At 35.8% G+C, this 19,175-nt stretch overlaps 1 protein-coding gene across 5 annotated transcripts in view; it reads right to left on the bottom strand.

Annotated features, from left to right (window-relative positions):
- The window catches only part of RALGAPA1 (Ral GTPase activating protein catalytic subunit alpha 1), a 137,877-nt gene that overhangs the window by 79,189 nt on the left and 39,513 nt on the right, over positions 1–19,175 (bottom strand). For 4 of the 5 annotated variants that reach the window (XR_014176616.1, XM_081968513.1, XM_081968512.1 and 1 more), the window contains exons 17-21: positions 9,005–10,564; positions 7,126–7,250; positions 4,407–4,623; positions 2,812–2,988; positions 906–1,058 (exon numbers count right to left, since the gene is read on the bottom strand). Coding sequence is in view for 4 of the 5 variants with exons in the window: in XM_081968513.1 (XP_081824639.1) it covers positions 906–1,058; positions 2,812–2,988; positions 4,407–4,623; positions 7,126–7,250; positions 9,005–10,564 (2,232 nt within the window). In the remaining variant the exon portion in view is untranslated. The remainder of the gene's footprint in view (positions 1–905; positions 1,059–2,811; positions 2,989–4,406; positions 4,624–7,125; positions 7,251–9,004; positions 10,565–19,175) is intronic. The other variant, XM_081968515.1, reaches the window with a different exon arrangement.

The raw sequence follows: 19,175 nt of genomic DNA, 5'->3' as shown, positions 1-19,175 counted from the left end.
TTTGCATCCTCTTCCCAAATATTCTCACAGTGTAACCTCTCTTCTTACCTCCAAAAAGTGTTTTGAAGTAGAGGGAGTTTAAAAAGAAAATTGAGAATTCAGTGAAACACTAGCCTTAGAACAAATTCAGAAAAATTAAGGCACTGTATTTATGTGCACACCTGAAGTGTAGTCCATCTTTTTACAATAAATGTGTTGCATTTATCTAGAAAGCAAGGTTGAAGCCAAGGCATATGCATTGGATCATGCTTCCTCCTTAACTGTTTCATTCTCAATGGTCATACTATTATATAAACCTGTTTTGTGTATGATGGCATGCATCTGGTGCAAAAATCATACCGTATGCATTATATCCTGACCACGGTATAATGTTACATTAATGCCCCTGCAACTACTGCTTTCTACATTTTGCTGCAGCATAACTGGAAAATGTCCAAATGTAATGTTATAGGCTATATCCACTAAGAACTACCTAGAGATCATAGTAACTTCTTATTTTAGGCTTCCTTAGGACCACATACTCCTGTTTATTCCAGCTAAAATTAGCATAGATGGGATAGGTAATTTATTAGCCCCACTAATCTGGAGGAAAGCTGGAGAAGTGGGACAGTCAATGAAAGTAAAGTACATTTTCACGTGGCAGTTAGTCCATGATAGGAAAGATAATTCTACTGTTTTAAACTACCTTGAGTTTACACACTTAGATATATGAACAGGCTATGTAGCTTCAGTCAATCATTAACTTAAAAATAAAAATCTGCTTTATTTAAGAGAATGAAGGCCTCTTTATTATTTACAACTTCAAAAAATGGCCCCAAATACAAGCTTTTTTAAAAATAGTCTGTACTAAATAGGGAATGAAACTTAAGAAAAGGTAGTCTTAAGTTTGCTATTGAAGGCATTGCCTAGATCATCCGGTGTCTGTAAAACAGAGTGGTGGAGTTTCTCATCCAATTGCAGGTCCTTTTGTTCATTGTGATCTGCACTCAAAGTAGCAGGTGATGGAGTCTGGGAGCGTGATCCAAGAGCAGACTGAACTGGTGAAGCACTTTCGGAACCTGTAAAAGAATTTTTAGTATCAGAATAAAATGAATAGCCCTGCATGCGCCACAAAGACCCATCGACCAGCTGGCTAGCGGGAGGTGCATGCACATGCATGGCAGAATTGAACTGGGACAACGGCTGGCATGCCCACAGAGGACTCTGCGTGCCGCCTGTGTGACATAGGTTTGCCATCACAGCCTTATAGAGTGTTCTAGAGCTGTTCCTTGCTTTAAGGGGGAATGGGATGGGGAATTGCATCAATTCTTGTTCTCTCTATCTTCTCAGAAGCCTTCTGTTTTCTTCTGTATTGTCTCTAACAGTTAGATGCTGGAATATAGTATTATGCTAATTCTCCTCTTTCCACTGAGATCAGTTCCAGTTACTGTTGATGGGGGGAGAGGGAAAGGGAAGGTTTCTGCTTTAGAGATCCTCTTGACTGGAGTGCCTCAGGGCTCAATACTCTTGCTATGTCTATTCAATATCTATATAAAGCGTTTGAGTGAGGTCATTCGATGGCACAGAGTGAGCTGTCATTAATAATCTGACAGTAACTCTCTGCTCCAGGCCAACCAACTGATGCTTCTGTCAGTGCCCGGAGGTTATGGAATGGAATGGGGGCGTTCTGGATGTGGAAAACAGATTTCAACTCAAGCCTAGCAGTATGGAGTGGCTTTGGATTTTTAGGAATCTGGGTCCTTAATTCTAGATGGGGTTATACTACCACGGGCAGAATGGCTGTGCAATTTGGTGGTCCTTTTGCACTTGGGGCTCTGGTTTAAAGAGCACTTGTGGCCACAGGATGCTTTGCTTTATGCTATTCCTTCATTGAACCCTTTCCTTGATCAGGAGGCGTCATATGTGATCATTCATGATTTGGCCACCTCCAATAGATTATTGCACTCTATATTGATCTTCCCTTGAAAAATATCTGGACACTTCAGTTAATTTAGAATGCAGCAAATATAGATATACCTCATTATCCCCATATTGCACCTTTGTTTTAAGATCTACACTACATACTAATTTGCTTCTGAGAGCAACTGAAAGTGCTTATTACTACATATAAAGTCCTACATGGCATGAGGTCGGAGTATTTGAGGGACTGCCTTAATCCCATAGTATTCTACTCATTCCATGATATTAGGTAGGATGGAAATATTGTTGGTCACACCAATCAGGGATTGTCATCTAGCAGTTTCACAGGAGTGTCTTTTCCATACTGGTGCCTGCACACATGCTGCCTGAGATGAATTTGGCCCCAGCTCTGCTCACTTTTCAGAAAGCCTTGAAGATCTGGCTATTTTTCTAAGTGTGGGAGCTGCAAATGTAACTTTATTAAAAAATTGTGAGCCAAAATAGTCCTAGAAAATGAGTAAGTGGCTAGAGGAAGACTGAACTACAGCTTCTCAAGATGCTGAAAAGCTTGTTTCATTTGGAATGGTATCCTCCATTGTCCAAGCAATTCTTAATCAAAGTAATAATATGCAAGATTAGAAACCTGTTATCGTTCTGTTTAGGCACGCTTAATTTGCCATGGAGTAGAATTAAACATATGGTAAGTGGATTTTATTCCACAAAAACTCATACAGTAATATATATGCTGCCTTTAAGAGTTCTTGAATTTGTTTTGATTTTGCTGTAATAAAATGACTATCTAGAAAATGGTTAAACAAAATATCTTAAAACCTAATAAGAGACAGCTATAGGATGGGAAGGTGATATAAGCATCTACAATTAGATTTTTTTCTCCCAACCCCTTTATTTCACCTGTAATTGTAGCTGCTTCAGCAGACAGTGCTTGTTGATTGAGACTGCTGGTCTCAGAGTCAATGTGGAGGGTAGTCAAACTAGCCACTTCTTGTTCTTCAGCGCTCTGCTGAGGGCCGGAACCTGCATCGGATTCAGCAGAGGTTGTTGTGCCACCTTCAGGGCATACACTGAAATCTAAAAAAAAAGGCCATTGTTCAGATCTAAGTTAAAAACACAGCCATTACCATTATAGAAACAGCCAACACTGAAGCTTTTGCAGAAACAGTCTATTGCTACTTTTTGTTTTATGCTTGCGGTAATGTTATTAAGATGTACAGTCAAGGGAACTGCCAAAGAACTGTTATCTATATTTGGAGATATGTTGTGTATTAGAGTAGATAAAGGAACAAAAAACGTTGCATTGGCGTTCTAGAAATAACATTTATTTTTCCTGGAAAACAATAAACCGGGACTAACTTTTTTGGCAATGTGCTCTTACTTGCAGTTTTTATTTCTGAAGTGTTTTATCATTGCCTCCTTCTGAGGATTGTGAAAAAGCAACAGGCCCAATGTCACTCAGCTGGCTTCGTGCCTAAAAGGGGACTAGAATTCCTAGTCTCCTGGTTCCTAGCATAGTGCCTTAACTACTACATCAGACTGGCTCCCTTGCAGTTGGCTTATCTATGTGTAAAAGCAAGATTGCAAAAGTTTAGCCACTGGAGATAGATCTGTTGAGAGAAGTACCAAAAAGAAGGCCCAAGAACTTCATGTCAACTACAAAATGCTGAATGTATTTAACATGTGTACATCTAAAAATAAGGACCTTCCCCAACTAAGATAATTCTTGAGGATTGGTTCTGATGAAATAAGGCCAAGGAACTCATTATCATGAATTCATGCTGTTGTAAACAGGAGAGAATGTGTGTTGTTCAGACAGGTATAGGACACGCTGACATCATTTTCTCTATTGGCGGAATATTCACTAAGTCTTATTGGATGCCATATGTACCCTGTAGATTGAAACATTAATAATAATGTTATTGAAAAAAAAAACTAATGTAGTACAAAAAACACTATTTAAAATATCTGTTTAAATATGTATTACCCATAGGCAAGATAAACCTATTAAGACAGAAATTCCTGCTCTGAAACAATACATTTTGATAAAAGGCTCTTCCTTGTGGATTTTACTCCAGATTTTTAAAATTAATTTACTAATGTTAACCCATTCAAATTTAGATTTACACCAAAATCTATTGCTACATTGATGGAAAATATTTTCATACAGCAGAAGCTGACATGAACTGAACAGGGGAAGAAGATGGTTATCAGCAATTTACCCTTTCTGCAGCAACCTACACCTTACCCATCTGCTCTGAATGATTGAGGCCATTCTTCGAAAACATGGGAGATAGGAATATAGATAGGTAGGCGATTGTCTGCAGAGAAAATAAAAGAATTCTGCCTCCCTTCCACACATTTCAGTTACATGCTTCCTCTCGATTGAAAAATGTCCTGTCCATGAAGCGATACCAATCAAACAGCAGTTGAATTTTCTCCTTAAAACTCTTTATTATATAATTGTATATAAGATTCAATGAGGATATACTTGCTTTCAAATTTATGGCCATCATATTGGAATGCACTGAAGGAATCAGAATGGCTGTCAGAACTGACAAGGTCGCTGCTGCCTGCACTGGCAGGAGATGTCCATTCAGAAGGTACACCGGGATCATCAATAGGACGCATTTGATTCTGCTTGTTCAGTATATCAGGAAGATCTTTTGGTACTTCTAAGCTTCCTGGACTGCTTCCTCTTCTTGCCACATTCTAATTGAAATAATATTTCATGTAATTTAAGAAAAAAATATATAGTCAGAAATGACAAGAATCTTACAATTAATTGTACCTGTAATCCACTGGTTCTTACTCTGGTCTGAGGCAATGGAATCTAAGGCTATTCCCTGGTCTACGTAACAGCCTTTCAAATAGTTAAAAGACTATCATATTTTCCCCAATCAACTTTTCTATGGGCTAAACACAATCAAGATACTTCTGAATGGTTAATTAATTAATTTATTAGTTAATTGAGATTTATATAGCTTCCTATCTCCCCCCAAAGGATACTCTGGGTGGCACATGACAATAAAATGGTTTCCACGTCCCTTGCCATTTTCTTGAATTTATCACTATCCTTTTTGAACTATGGAGTCCAAAAGTGGACACAATACTCTAAATGGACCCTTTATAATTCCATGAGGTATTCTAAGCTATTAATGCACTTCATGGAAGCATTTCCCTTTTCTAGAGGCTGCATCTCTTTGCTGTTTCAACTGTGGTTGATAAGAACAACCAGATCTTTTCAAATGTAGTTCAGCTAAGCCGGGTCTTTGCCATCCTATATTTGTGTCTTTCATTTTTCCTAACCAGATGCAGAAATTTACATTTTTGCCTATAAAATTTCATCCTGATCATTTTAGTCCACCATTCAAACCTGATCAGAGCTTTTAAGATATGAACCATCTCTGCCCTTTTCTGTCACCTACAAACTTGACAAGGGACTTTCAAATTCCTCATCAAAGTCATTAATAAAATCATGAATGATACAGGGCCCAGAAGAGAACTGTGTGATACTCAACACTTTCCTGGAACTGATTAATAAGTACTCCTTGGGAGTATTCATTCAAACAATTAGGAGTCCATGTAGCCCATATTTTACCATTTTACTAAGGAAAATATTATGAGGTATTTAGTTGAAAGTTTTGCTGAGGTCCAGATACATAATGCATATGGCATTTTTACAGTATCCTAACTAGTAACTCTATCAAACAAAAGTTAGTTTGGCATTATTTTATTTTCAATAAACCCATGCTGACTATTAATTGTATCATACCTATTCAAATGCTCACATACATGCTGTTTAATAATCACAGTAATATTGCCTGGCATAGATGCACATAGGTCTGAAGCATTCTGGATGCTCCTTCTTTCATTTTTTGAAGACAGGAACTTTTGTTTTCTTCCAATCTTTTGTCCCAAAGGTGCTTTTTCAAAAGGCAACTGGACTTTGCTTTTGCTTGAAGACATTTACTTCTTGCCCAAGAAGCTTCTCCAGTTATCATCTGAAGAAGCTTCTTGGATGAGACATGAAACATCTTCCAGCAAAAACAAAGGAAGTCCAGCTGGCCCTTTTCAGTATTATAGGATGTAATCCATTGCTGGTCTGAATTCATTTAAATGAATGCCAATGTATCTATGCCTAAATTTCCTCCTTTCTCCAGTGGGTAGGAAAATGATCAGTGAGAGTTCCATTCTCTTCTGAGAGATGCTAAATAGGAGATAAGAGATTCTACCTTCTCATCACACAATCAACTCTGATCAAGTTACCATTTTCTGCTCACAACTTATCTATAGGATCTTTGGTTTTCTTTCTAGTTATGATAGAATCCACAGTTAGTTTTGTTTGCTTGTGGTATCTCTCACAAATCCCTGCTCATTTAAAACTTAACCCACAGTTACTACAATTTTGAATACCTTGAATTCATCATTAGTCATGTTCCTCCTTTCATACTCCTCTTTCTCTTCAGCATTTTAAAGAGTTCTGCATAAATCATTCTGATCTCTTTATATTGTTCCTATTTTTCCATCTTTGGTGCCATAGATTAACACAATTATTTTCTTTTCCTAAAGCATCTTTAAAGTGCTACTTTTGCAATCAATTTCTCTCTGTTCACGTGGAGTAGGTTTGGGATAGCTGACACTCTTATTTTTTGTTCTACCTTCTGATAAATAAAGATCTCCGTGAGAGAAGATTCCTACGTTAGTAAGGATAATCAAAATTCTCTATTATTACTACCATTTGTACTACATTGTACTAGTACTACCATTACTACCAGACTATCATACTCTTTGAAAGATTGGTCATCTGATGGCAAAAATCTTCATCCACATCTTCTGACTGCTAGGTTGCTTATGATAGTACCACTTTCGTTTCCCTCTTTTTTCCAATCCAAACACTTTCAATAGCATTTGATGATACTTGAATTTCTGCGCAAGCATGTTTTTCTTTGCATAACAGTGCAACATCACCCTTCTTTGTGGGAGATGTTCCTGTTGAATATGTTGCAGCTTTTATTGTTATGTGTCAATCATGAATCACCAAGATTCCATTATATCTATCACATCACATTTGTCTTCCTGAATGAGGATCTCTAGTTCTCCCTATTTATTTCCCAGCCCATTAGCATTTGCAGTTAAAATTAATTATGCAACTCAATCATAATCATAATTGTATCTGATACTTTAAGATAAAAGAAAAAGCTAAAAGCTTACCAAAGAGCTACCACTGCGTAGTCTTTCAGCTATAAACTCATCCATGAGGTCAGGAATATTTGCATTACTACTGCCATTATCATTACCAAGAGAGATCTGCTTTTGGCTCATATCCTCCCTATTGGCTAAAAGCAAATGAATGAATGTATGTAGTAAAAAAAACAATTTCAACAAGAAATACTTTTAAAAGATGATAAAATAAGTTAGACAATACAAATAATTATTTCCTGAACATGCAGTTAAAATATGTTCTTTAAAAACAGATTTAGTTATAAGAATTAGTACAGCTGTTCCATCTATTAAACCATCCCATCCCATCACCACTGAGCAAGTGTTAGTCAATCTCCAGTGTGACCTTGAAAAAAGCAAGAAAGCTTACAGATAAGCACTATTAAAGTTGTTAATGCTTGCTTCACTCCTTCATACCACTGAATGTTTAATGCTCTAGAGTTTTGCGAATGTGTGCTAATGAAAACAGGTAGGTTGACATTATATGCATTATTTAGAGTACATTGAATTGTATGTTTCACTGCATATTCAAAATACAGCATTGAGAATGAAAAAAATGTATAGTTACAAAATGGAATATAGTTGCTGATCAATATTGCAAAGCATTACACTGTTACTCATCCTATTGCATTTTGTTATTTTAACCTTGAAGGTCCCAAATGTTCTGGTTTATTTTTATTAATTAAATGTTGTCTCTCCCAAAAAAGAATAAATGTATTGCTACTCTGAGATACAAATTTGATTTTGATATTACACTTTTAAGGTATTAAATAAAGTTTTAAAACCCTCTCTAAATATTCCTAGTATTCAAGCTAAACATCTTCAACAAGGAGATGCATTAAATAAAATAAATCAATCTGAAATAATTTGTTGCATTGACTAATTTGTTATGATATGCTAACAAAGACTGCCCTCAGATGGCATTAACATCTCAATGCAGGATGCATTATAGAACATTCTGTTAATCATGCCAGCATACAGTGTATGAAAAAAAACCAAAACGAAAAAACACCAAAATCCTACCTCACTGCTGAAAATGAATTGGATTCTGATTATTTTTTAAAAGTTACTTAGCATGTCAACTAAGATGGTGATATTAGAATGACAGCCAGCCTTGTCCATTTTTATTAGTACATAGAGGCCTCACAGTTAGCTCCAGAAGAACTATCATGGTTCCTTTATGCACTTCTGTGATTCCAGATAACAAAAGCAGTGATAGATGTTGCCATGAAAATGAGGCATCCATTTCAGTGAATGCACCAAGCGCTAAAGCATATTTTGAAACTGCTCAGATAAAATGTCAAAATCCACACTCGACTGTTATGATGAAGTAATCCAAACATGAAATGTTGACATCTGCTTTAAATTTTTGTTTTCAGGAGGAGGAGGAGAAGGAGGAGGAACCTAATTGCATCTGCAATTAGTTCAAATACAAGTGATAACTAAGGAGTAAGTGATAACTAAGGAGAAGTACTAGAGATATCACACCTACAGTTTCCATTAGAAACTAAATATATGCCAATTGTATCTAAATGGTTGGATTCCAGGGTATGCCCGGAGAAGCATGGCAAAGATACAATCTATTTGTAGATTTACTGTCTCTTCCTCTTCCCTACCTTAAGTGTTCAGCAGCAAAGTGATTCATTAAATGTTTTTTTTAAAAAGATAATTAGTAATTTATAGTTGGCACATTTAATTTACACTTGGGGGAAAAAATTCAGCTGGCCATTGCGCATGCAAAACCAAACAAGAAAAAGCACTGATCACCCCAAAGCCTTTTGATTGCTTTGTAACAGCTTGCTTTAGGTGCATAAAGCCAAACTGATGTTGCCTTTTCTCCTTTTGTGCGCTGCACAGTATTAGTGCTCACCTGCAGCTTTCTTTCCAAAATAGCCCATTACATGACTGTACAGATCCCTCAGTGGAGCCTCTGCTGGCACTCTGCTCTGCCTCTGTGGGGAAACATTTGCCTTCGGCTTCGAAAGAGCATGTACAACAGATTTATACACACCACCCAGGGAGCCCTGCTGTTGTCCCGACTCCTGACTTGATGGTTTAGGTGGGCTACGATTAGACATTTGATTTATTCCAACACTTTCCTTCTGCAGCGGGAATGCTGGAACATCTCCTGATTCTTTATTCTGCTTACTATTAGCAGACGTTGCACTGACTGCATCTAGATGCCTATAGATTCCAGGTCTGACCAGCACAGCTCCAGAGGATGAGCTGGTACTTGTGTTTGTGCTTGTATTGCTGCTGCTGCTGCTATTGATCCCACTACTGAAACCACTGAGTTTACGCAGTCTTGCTTTCCATGGGGCCTCTTTGTTTTCTAGAGGATTATAAAACTGAACACATTCAGTAGATGGCCTAAAAGTAACGTGGACACTGTTTCGCTTTTTAGTTGCTATTTTCATGATTTTAGCCTTATGAGTTACTGTTTCAGATATACTTCTCTTAGTTGGTGTCACTTTGCTCATGCCTGTAAGTTGAAGCATTTCAGGGTTAACTAAGGCTTTATGTGGCATTTTCTTTGCATGCATAACACTTGTGTTGGTTATTTTTTCATTAAAGAGGGCACTCTTATGTTTTTCAGCTAACACTGTTTCCACAGATACATCTACATCAGTGGCAATTTGTCTGTATAAATATCTCTTCCTTTCCCTGTCAATAGGGATACTTGACCTGGGATCAAGCAGATTTTGGGTGTGATTATCAATATTTAATTGTTTAGCATTATCAGCTTGGTTTCTTGTAGAAGTATCTACTTGTGTAGGTGCAATATTACTTATAAAGCCAGTTTGATTTTGTTCCAATTGTAGTTCTGTATTATTGGTATTTTCTGCAACAATAGTACTACTTGCAACAGTCTGGTCTGTACACTCTACTTCATCCAATGGCAAGTTATCACTCCTACTTATTCCTGCAACAAATTCATGAGGAGAAGACCCACGCTTATCTATCTCAATGCTACTGAAAAATTCTTCTTTTTCTTTAAGATATTCTCTCAGAGATGAAAGAAGATCATCTTCACCTTCAAGGTCAACATACTCGTTTTGTTCAAAGGCTGCATCTGCAAGTTCTACAGGGCCTACCAACTGACAAAGATGATCATAAATACTATCCCCAACTTCCAGAGATGACTCTCTGCTATTTGTATCGGTAATGTGACTTTCAGTGGATCTACATATTGAAGAGGCCTCTGTGGAACTCTGTAAGCTTGGCGCATGATGGGATGAACCGTCAATGACAGGAACTGCACCTTTGACTCGCTCAACAGTGAATGGTTCCAGTATATCAGATGTGCTGCTACTTCTTGGAAGTGGCTGCTCCTCATTCAGTGCATCAAAAACTTCACTAGGAGTTTCTTCGCTCTGTGAAAAATGTCTGATGCGAGGTGGACGTGGGAGGATTTGAGCATCATCAATGTCTGCAGAAAAAGTATGCATTTAGAACATATTATATCCATATTTTTTATTTTCCTAATATTTAATTGTTCAGTACAACAATATACAATTTTAAAAAGGTTCCCAAAATGCTTTGTTAAGTAAAATGAAATACTGTTTTTTTTAAGTTTTATTAAACATTTGCATTCATATATAAAATGTATACAATGTGAATCATCAGGACACTTTTAAAATGTTAATGTTCATAGAAATAAACAACAAAATAATTAGAGATTTGGAGACACTGTTAAAACTAGGGCTGTGCCAATGAATTATTAAATACTAATTTAATTCAGGGACTCAAAACAAATATCTAATTGTATTGCCTATTTAGAGGAAATGCAATGCAAAAATTGACAGTCTGTCATAATTTAGATGGCTCTACATATAGGGTAAGATAAATAATAAAAAGTCCTAATGTGCAAATCTATACCAACAGAAATACAAAGCAAAAACATAAAAATGAAAGGGTTATGCTGTTTTTAAATATTGCTTTAAATTATTATAATCATGCATAACAGAACACTATCTTTTCTCCCACTTCTCAGATTTGCTTAAAAATATGCACATACAAAATACTTTTCAGCCTGTAATTGGATCCTTCAAAAACAGCCGATATTCCCCTAAAATACAAAAACTAGTTTTTAAATAAAACTAGTAAATAAACACAACATAGTATTACTTCAGAAGTCTAACAAATTGAACCTATACTCTATGTTAATTTCATAAATTTACTTTATATCTTTCTCAATATGCAAAATTGTATCTTGATCCTAACAAGACAGTTTGTTGTTCCCTACAGTAAATGGGATCAGCACTTGTAATACAGAATTAGTCTTTGCTGTTTTAGATCAGTCCAAATACATGAAGACGAACAGAAAATCAGTAAGCACTGAACAGCAAAAGCAAAGTTGTTCATACTTTTCTGTGCCAATATTTACTGCTTAGGAGCTTAACTCTTATGGCCAGCTCAAAGGTTCATGAAAACAATTATAACTGCCTATTGCAACTTTTTCCAAGGTGACCTAACACAAAGAAGAGATATTTTAAAGTATTATATCTGGCCATAGAAGTATGTCTGCAATTTTTAAGGGCCAATAAGGTAAGTTGAGATATATTATAAAGTGTTCTGATAATCATTTAGTTATTTTATTTCAACAATGTTTTCAAATTCTACATTTTATTATTATTCCCTTTTAAACTTCTTCTTTTTGGTTAGTTTGGTGCTGACAGTTTTACAAATATTTAGCTTTAATACTATTACCTGGTTGTGGGACATCTTAAATATTTCACCAAAAATGGGATATGCATTTTTTAAAAAACAATTAAATAAATATTCAAATCAGTGTTTTAATCAATTTATAGACAAACACCATATTTTTCAGACTATAAGACGCACCATGATTTTGAAGAAGTAAATTTAAAAAGAAAAGTCTTTGCACTCTGCAGGCCTCCCAAACCCTCTGCATGCCTTGTTTTTTTTTTTAAAAAAGGGGGGGGGGGGATGCAGAGCTTTGGGAGGCTCTTAGAGTGCTCCTGGGGGTTGGAGGGAGGCAGAAATGAGCAAAAAATGGCCCATTTTTTTTTGCAAAAAAGGGGGGACATACAGAGGCTTTTGGAGGCTTGTAGAATTCTCCTTGGGGCTGGAGGGGACAACAATGAGCAAAAACACCCCATTTTTTTGTTTGTTTTTGCCCTCCCCAGCCCTCAGGAGCAGTTTGGAAACCTCCCAAACCCTCTACAAGTCCATTTTTGCAAAGGGAACAGGGTTTCGGTAAGCCAAAAATGCTGTATTCAGTGTATAAGATGCACCCAGATTTTCACCCTCTTTTTTGAGGGAAAAAGGTGTGTTTTATATTCCGAAAAATATGGTATTCATCAAGAACAAGGCTGTTTTATTATGTAATATAAAATTTATGTTTAGTGTCTCACACCTCTAATGTCCTCCCAGCGGACTTAAGCAACAATATAATTGATAGATGTGGACTGTAGCAATGATTTTGATTAGATTAGTTTTTCTAGGAAGACGTTCTAAGTCTATATAAGGAATATGCAGATCATAAATGGCAAAATAATGGCCCCATAATAATCTAGTCTAATCATAGAATAGATTAATGTTCCTCTTCATGCAGCAGCAGACAGCACTGTATAAATATGGAAACTTGGTTCTGATAGTTACTAGGAATTCTATTTAGCTTTAAAACACTTCAGTATACAGTATGTGACTGCTGAGAATGCAAGTCATAAGGTGTTCTAAGTGGTTTGATATATTTGTAATTTTTTTAATATTGTGGAAACAACTCTAGTGGAATATCCTAAACTGTATGTTGTGCAATCAAGCAAATGAAGCAGGTAAGAATTATACAGTCCAGGTCACATTTTATAATACGTAGAAAATAAATTCAATAATGAGAAATAAGTTCATTCCAAACACAAGCCCTTCAAAAACTATTGCCTCTTATATCTATAATAGAACAAAAAAGAGGATTAAAAAAACAACTATGATAAGAATTTTTCAGCAAATGGTAGTGTTATCTCCTCTGAGCTCAAAAATTAAGCAAGTTTAGACCTGGTTAATACCTGCATGGGTGAATCTCGGGGAATTCCAAAGATGCAGGTTAGACTAAGAAGGAAGAAAAAACCTTCCTGGAAGAAAAGCAACAACAAATCAGTTCTGCACTGTTGCTAGGAAAACTATACAGTGACAGGAGGAACAAAGCTCAATACGGAGTTTTTAGCTTTCTTAATGAAAGAAGAATATAGATTCCCCACCCCCCAAATTATGCCAAGTCAAGTTTCTTTTAATTGTCACTGATTAATAAGAATTCTGATACTCAGTAAGTTTATAACCTATACATTTTCTTTTAAACTTCAAACACCTTTACTTCTAAACTGCAGCTAGAAATTGTGGGGAATTAGCCACAGATATAAATATGGGACAGAACAGAAAAGGAAGTTCAAGTCCCCAAATCCAAAGGACTCCCAGCAAAAAAAAAAAAAGCATACTGCAGTTCAAAACTAGCCAGATAAATACAATAAAGGAGAATAAATACAAGTTAAGCAGATCCACCCAAGTGAATATGAGAATATGCTAGGACAGCCAAGTCCTTCTTTCCTATTATAAAAAGCAACTTACTAAAATTAACCATATACATCTCATCCAAACATAATATATTGTATTGTGTAAAAATATCTCCCTGTAGGCAGGGAGAAGTCCTGAGTATGCAATCACTGCAAAAAGCTTCTGTCTCTAAAGACAGAAGGAGCAACTTTATTTTTTCCAAGGGGAAGATCGCTGCCCTGGGAGAGATAGAAAACCTGAGAAAAGAGGGATTCACAAGGGACAGAGTGGCATGCTATTCCAGGTGTGACTGCTTCTTAGAATGAAGTTCTAAGGGAAAGAGGTTATCACTGCAAGAAAGAAAAGGGAGTCATTCCTTGAAGGTTAAAGACATATAATTTTGGATTAAGGATATGCCTCTAGGAGGGAGGAGACTCCTGATTTAATTAATAGGAGTGCAGATAGGAGTATCTACAACACAAGATCTTAGGGCATAAGCTGTATAGAAGTACAAGGAACAACATCTTAGGGCCAGTTTTTTCTCTGTAAGTCAAAGAAAGAATAGAGTTCTACAAAAGGAACTCATAAATGGAACAATCTCTTCCACAGAATCATTGTGGTTATAGCAAGAAACCATTTTAGAAAGTATATTATTTTCAAATAAATTTTCAGTGGTGCCTAGAACCTGGCTTGGGACATGGTTATGAAACTAATTAGAAACAGTGATGCTAATACTATTATATTCAACGAAGTAAAGGCATTTTTGAAAAAGGCAACATGGTCAAATTTGAGTTGAAAAGAGTAAAGTGCCAGAAAATAGGAGACAAGACGGTCAAGACTCTAGAAAGCATGGAGATTATTCAACATTACAGTGGTAGAGATGCTCACTCTATAGCTTAAACCAGAGGTGTCCAAACTTGGGAACTTTAAGACTTGTGGACTTCAACTCCCAGAATTCCCCAGCTAGCATTTGCACTTACATGGCTGGCTGAGGAATTCTGGGAGTTGAAGTCCACAAGTCTTAAAGTTCCCAAGTTTGGACACCCCTGGCTTAAACCATGAGAGATGCCATGAGGTACGGAATAAGAGAGGCTAATAAGCAAAACCAGAAAAACTACTTGCTACGTTTACAAAGGTGCTAAGTTTGTGACTCCTTTTGAATCGTATTTTTGCATAAAAATAACATAAAATATGGTTTATTCTCTACACAAGTCCTAAAACTAGATAAAGAGAACTCAATTAAACAAATGAGTCCAAAACATTATACTTGTTCATTTATTTATTGAGGAAATAATCCAAAGCTACTTATTCATGTGTTGCATAAATATGCCAACTACACATACATTTCATGTGACATAGATTAGGATAAAAGAAACTGAGTGGCCCAGAGTTACTCAGGGAGCTTCTGTTGCTAAGCGTAGACTTGAAAATTAGTGTTCCTCATGCCAGTCCAACAACTTACAATTGATTGAGGATCAGTGTAATACAGAGGCAAGAAAGAATCCTTTATAAAACAGAAGTCTTGCCAAAAAAATGAAAATAACTTAAAACTTTTCAAAAGAAATATAAACAGTTGAAAAAAATACTGAGAAGCACATAGAGATTCAAAAGATAAACAACGTAGGATGTTGGAGATTAGACAAAAGGTTCTAATACTATAGTAATACTAACCGTAAAATAACATAAAATAACAAAGCAATAGTACTTAAATTTATATATTGCCACATAGTGCTTTATAGCCCCCTCTGAATGGTTTACAACGTCAGTATATCAAACACAACAATTTGGGTCATTTTACTGACCTCGGAAAGATGGAAGGCTGAGTTAACCCTGAGCCCCGCCAGGATTGAACTCCTGGCTGTGAGACCATTTGCCTGCAGTATTGCATTCTAACTATTATGCCACTAGGGTTCAGTGTTTTGGGAACAAATACCAATAAAAGTTGGCATTTGTTCTCAAGACAGACACCATGACTCCATTTATTTTATTTAAAAAAAAAAGATAATTAATGAAAGGGAGATATAGATAATTATAGACTTCTTTGCTTGGTAAAAAGCAGACTTTTTTAAAAAAGAAAAAAAAATCAGATATAACATATATTAGTTCTTGTTGAAAAGGAGTCAGAGTGATTTCTGCAAGCATAATTCTTGTCTCATTAATCTTTTCTTTGCTTAATCTTTAGTAGATTAAAAAAAATCTGATAAAATACCTCACCAAATGCTCCTGAACAAATCTAGCAGCTATGGGACAGAGGATCTGATAAGACTTAAAACTAACCAAAGAACAGAAACCAATAGGAAATAGTGGACAGTATTCAAATGCAGAGATGCTTAAGGAGGGCTTCCAGGAATCATTGTTGAGACCAATAATTTTTAATTTATTTATAAATCATCTGGACTTGTACATTACAATAAGCTTTTAAAAGATATCTCCCAATTAGTGAACAGGCTTAAAATGACAAATGTAAGTGCAAATGAATGCATACTTGCACAAAATCTCATTCATATATACTACTAGCGAGATTTAAACTGGCAATTAGTGATTAATAAATAGATATGAGGCAACTTAAAAATGTCTCCTGTTTAGAATTACTGTAAGGACTGAGACTGGGGATAAGTGGTGGGCGGATAGGAACTAGTGATTGCCAGGTTAAAATGGGCCATTGTATTTGAATTGCTTAAGGTCAACAGGCAGTTTTTTACAGGCAGTCCTTGACATACAACCATTCAAAGTTACCACGGCACTGAAAAAAGTGACTTTAACCTGTTCTCACACTTATAACTGTTGCACCATCCCCATGGTCATGTGATCAAAATCCAGACACTTGGCACCTGGCACGTATTTATGACAGTCATTGGGGGAAGCCAGATTAGCTTATGACTGAATGATTCATTTAACAACTGCTGTGATTTCCTTAAGAAATCTGGTAAGAATGGTAATAAAAGGGGGGAAAAGACAATTAACAACTATCTTACTTAGCAATGGAAATTTTTAGCTCAAGTATGGTTGTAAATTGAGGACAACTTGTAATAACTCAGGAAGGTGAGAACAAGAAGCATACAAGTTAAATCTTCAGAATATATTTATCAGTTTCTAATTGCTTTTCTAAAAGGTCAAGCTCTTTTAAGAATTATGATTTCCTACTAACTTTGGGTATGTGGCCTGACAATTATTAGAAGAGGAACTGAACATATAACACTTCAAGAGGCTAATACCTTTATATAATTATTATAAGACTGCACTTGGCAGTTCTGTGTACAATTAGCATCAACATACTTAAAGACTATAGTATTATAGTGCCTGCAAAAAAGCCACCATAAATGATGAGGAGATTGGAGCAATTGGCTTATGAGGCAGGGGTTTTAGCTTGGAGCAAATAGGAGGTGGCATGATAGGTATATGTATAAGATTTGGCATAGTATGAAAAATACACAGTAAATTTCCATTATATGAGCATTTAGACTTAGAAAAATTAATTCAAGACTCATAACAAGAAGTACTTCTTTATGTAATACAATTTAGAAAGGGAATTAAATACATTCATGACAGATCAGTTTACCAAAGGTGACTACTCCTGATAGTTTGTATTACCTCTGAAACCAGCAATATAGTATCATATAGTATAGATAACAAGTGTTAGGGAACAGCAGTGAATAATGATGAATACCCTCCTGATCATTTTTATGAGTTTCCCGTATATACTAGTATGTTAATATTCAGGGTAAATTCTTTTATGCAATGAGATTTTGGACTAAACCTTCATGATTCTTCTCAATACTGCTCTAAAATATTTCTTTGTATGGAAAAACTATTGTTAATAGAATGGTTCAGAGGTAGGTTGTCCCCGGTTTGGCACGGATTGGGCAAACCGGTAGTAGCATTGGCAGGAGGCTCCGCTCACCCACCTGGATGCTCCTGTACATGTGTGGACACTTCTGTGCATGCGCGGACGCTTCTGTGCATGTGCAGACACTTCTGTGCATGCGCAGAAGCATCACATGCGCACGAGCGAACTGGTAATAAAAGAATTGGAAACCCATCACTGGAATGGTTTCATTATAAAATAGTCTGCTTCATTCTTATACATGGAATAAGATCATCTTGAACAGCTCTGGAATTGCATTCACCCAAAGGGATCAGCATAGGTGTCTCGTACACATAACGTTCCAGATCTTTCCTTGGTATTTGAACACTGTTTGCTATATTACCTAGGTCAAGATATTAGTTTCCCAATTCTTCCATACACAAGTGTCTATAAGATTTTTTTATCAAGATTTCTGTATTTGATAAAAATCTTCAATACTTTATTAAATAGTTATTTCAAACGTTGATTCTTGAAGATTAGAGCAAATAAATTTAACCAAAAGTTTCAAAAGAAGAGAAAGCAGACCTAGAACAATAAGGATCTTTGTGACCCAACATCTAATTACCAATACCTATTAGTCCAATAATATTTTTCCAGCAGTGTTTACTTCCATACTATCTTCCACTCTATTAAAGTTGGCAAATGCTTTAGAGTCATCTCAAAAACATTCTCTGGAGCAGACAAATACATTTACTATTCCTTACAATATACTAGTAGTATATTGTAATAGTAAATAAGTAGTATATACTAGTAGTAATTGCATTATTTCCTAGGAACATATGGCAGATATGTAGGGCAGCTACGTGTCCTCAGGAAAGATATGGTTACTTTAAAGCAGGGTCTAGGGTTGTGCCACAGCATTCACTGAAACATCTGTTTGGAATTGAATCTAAGCTATTGCACTACTCTGTTATTTACATAGAAAATCTTTCTTGAGACAAGTAGAAAAGATACAGTCAGTGCTACTACAAAACATCAATTACTGAGACAGCACAATTCAGAAGCAATAAAGTAATAACACAAGCAAAAGCAGATGTACTGGTTATACAAATTACACAACACATTTAGCCATTCAAAAAGAGTTTTATACAAGCAATCACTTAGTTAAGAATAAGTTTTGTTTCTAATTGTCTTTAACTTGAATTTATGTATAAGTTAGAACTTGTACTTGTCTATTACTAAAAATGGTGGACAGCATTGTACTGATTAAATAGGATTGTAATACCTAACCTGGAAATTCTCTTTGGACATATGCCATTCTACTTGAATCGACTACTACTGAATTATTTTTCCATTCACATCTTCCAATACTTCAGATAAAATTTTGGGAGGCACAGGAATTTCAGAAAATGAACAATCTACCCAATGGGATCAATTAAAGTCTGTCAAAAATTTCCCTACTTATCTGAAGCAGTCTTTAAAAGGAGATAGGCTTTTTTAATGTACAACATCTCCACTTCTTTGTATAAGGTACTATGGTGTTAGAAACTTATCACTGATAATATGCAAAACCTTTTGGATTTGAGATACTCTTTTTTAGTCTGTCAAAATATATTCTTTGCTTTCCGCTATAGAAATTTAACACAATAATTTGCTCCTAAACTAACATTTCAAGTTGAAACACTAAACACAACAGCTAAGTGGCTAAATATATTTGCTGGTCTGATGA

Source organism: Natrix helvetica (genome assembly GCF_964273705.1).
Source record: "Natrix helvetica genome assembly, chromosome: 1".
Classification (NCBI taxonomy): Eukaryota; Metazoa; Chordata; class Lepidosauria; order Squamata; family Natricidae; genus Natrix; species Natrix helvetica.
Note: the sequence above shows the minus strand (reverse complement) of the source record. Positions and strands in the feature narration are given on the sequence as shown.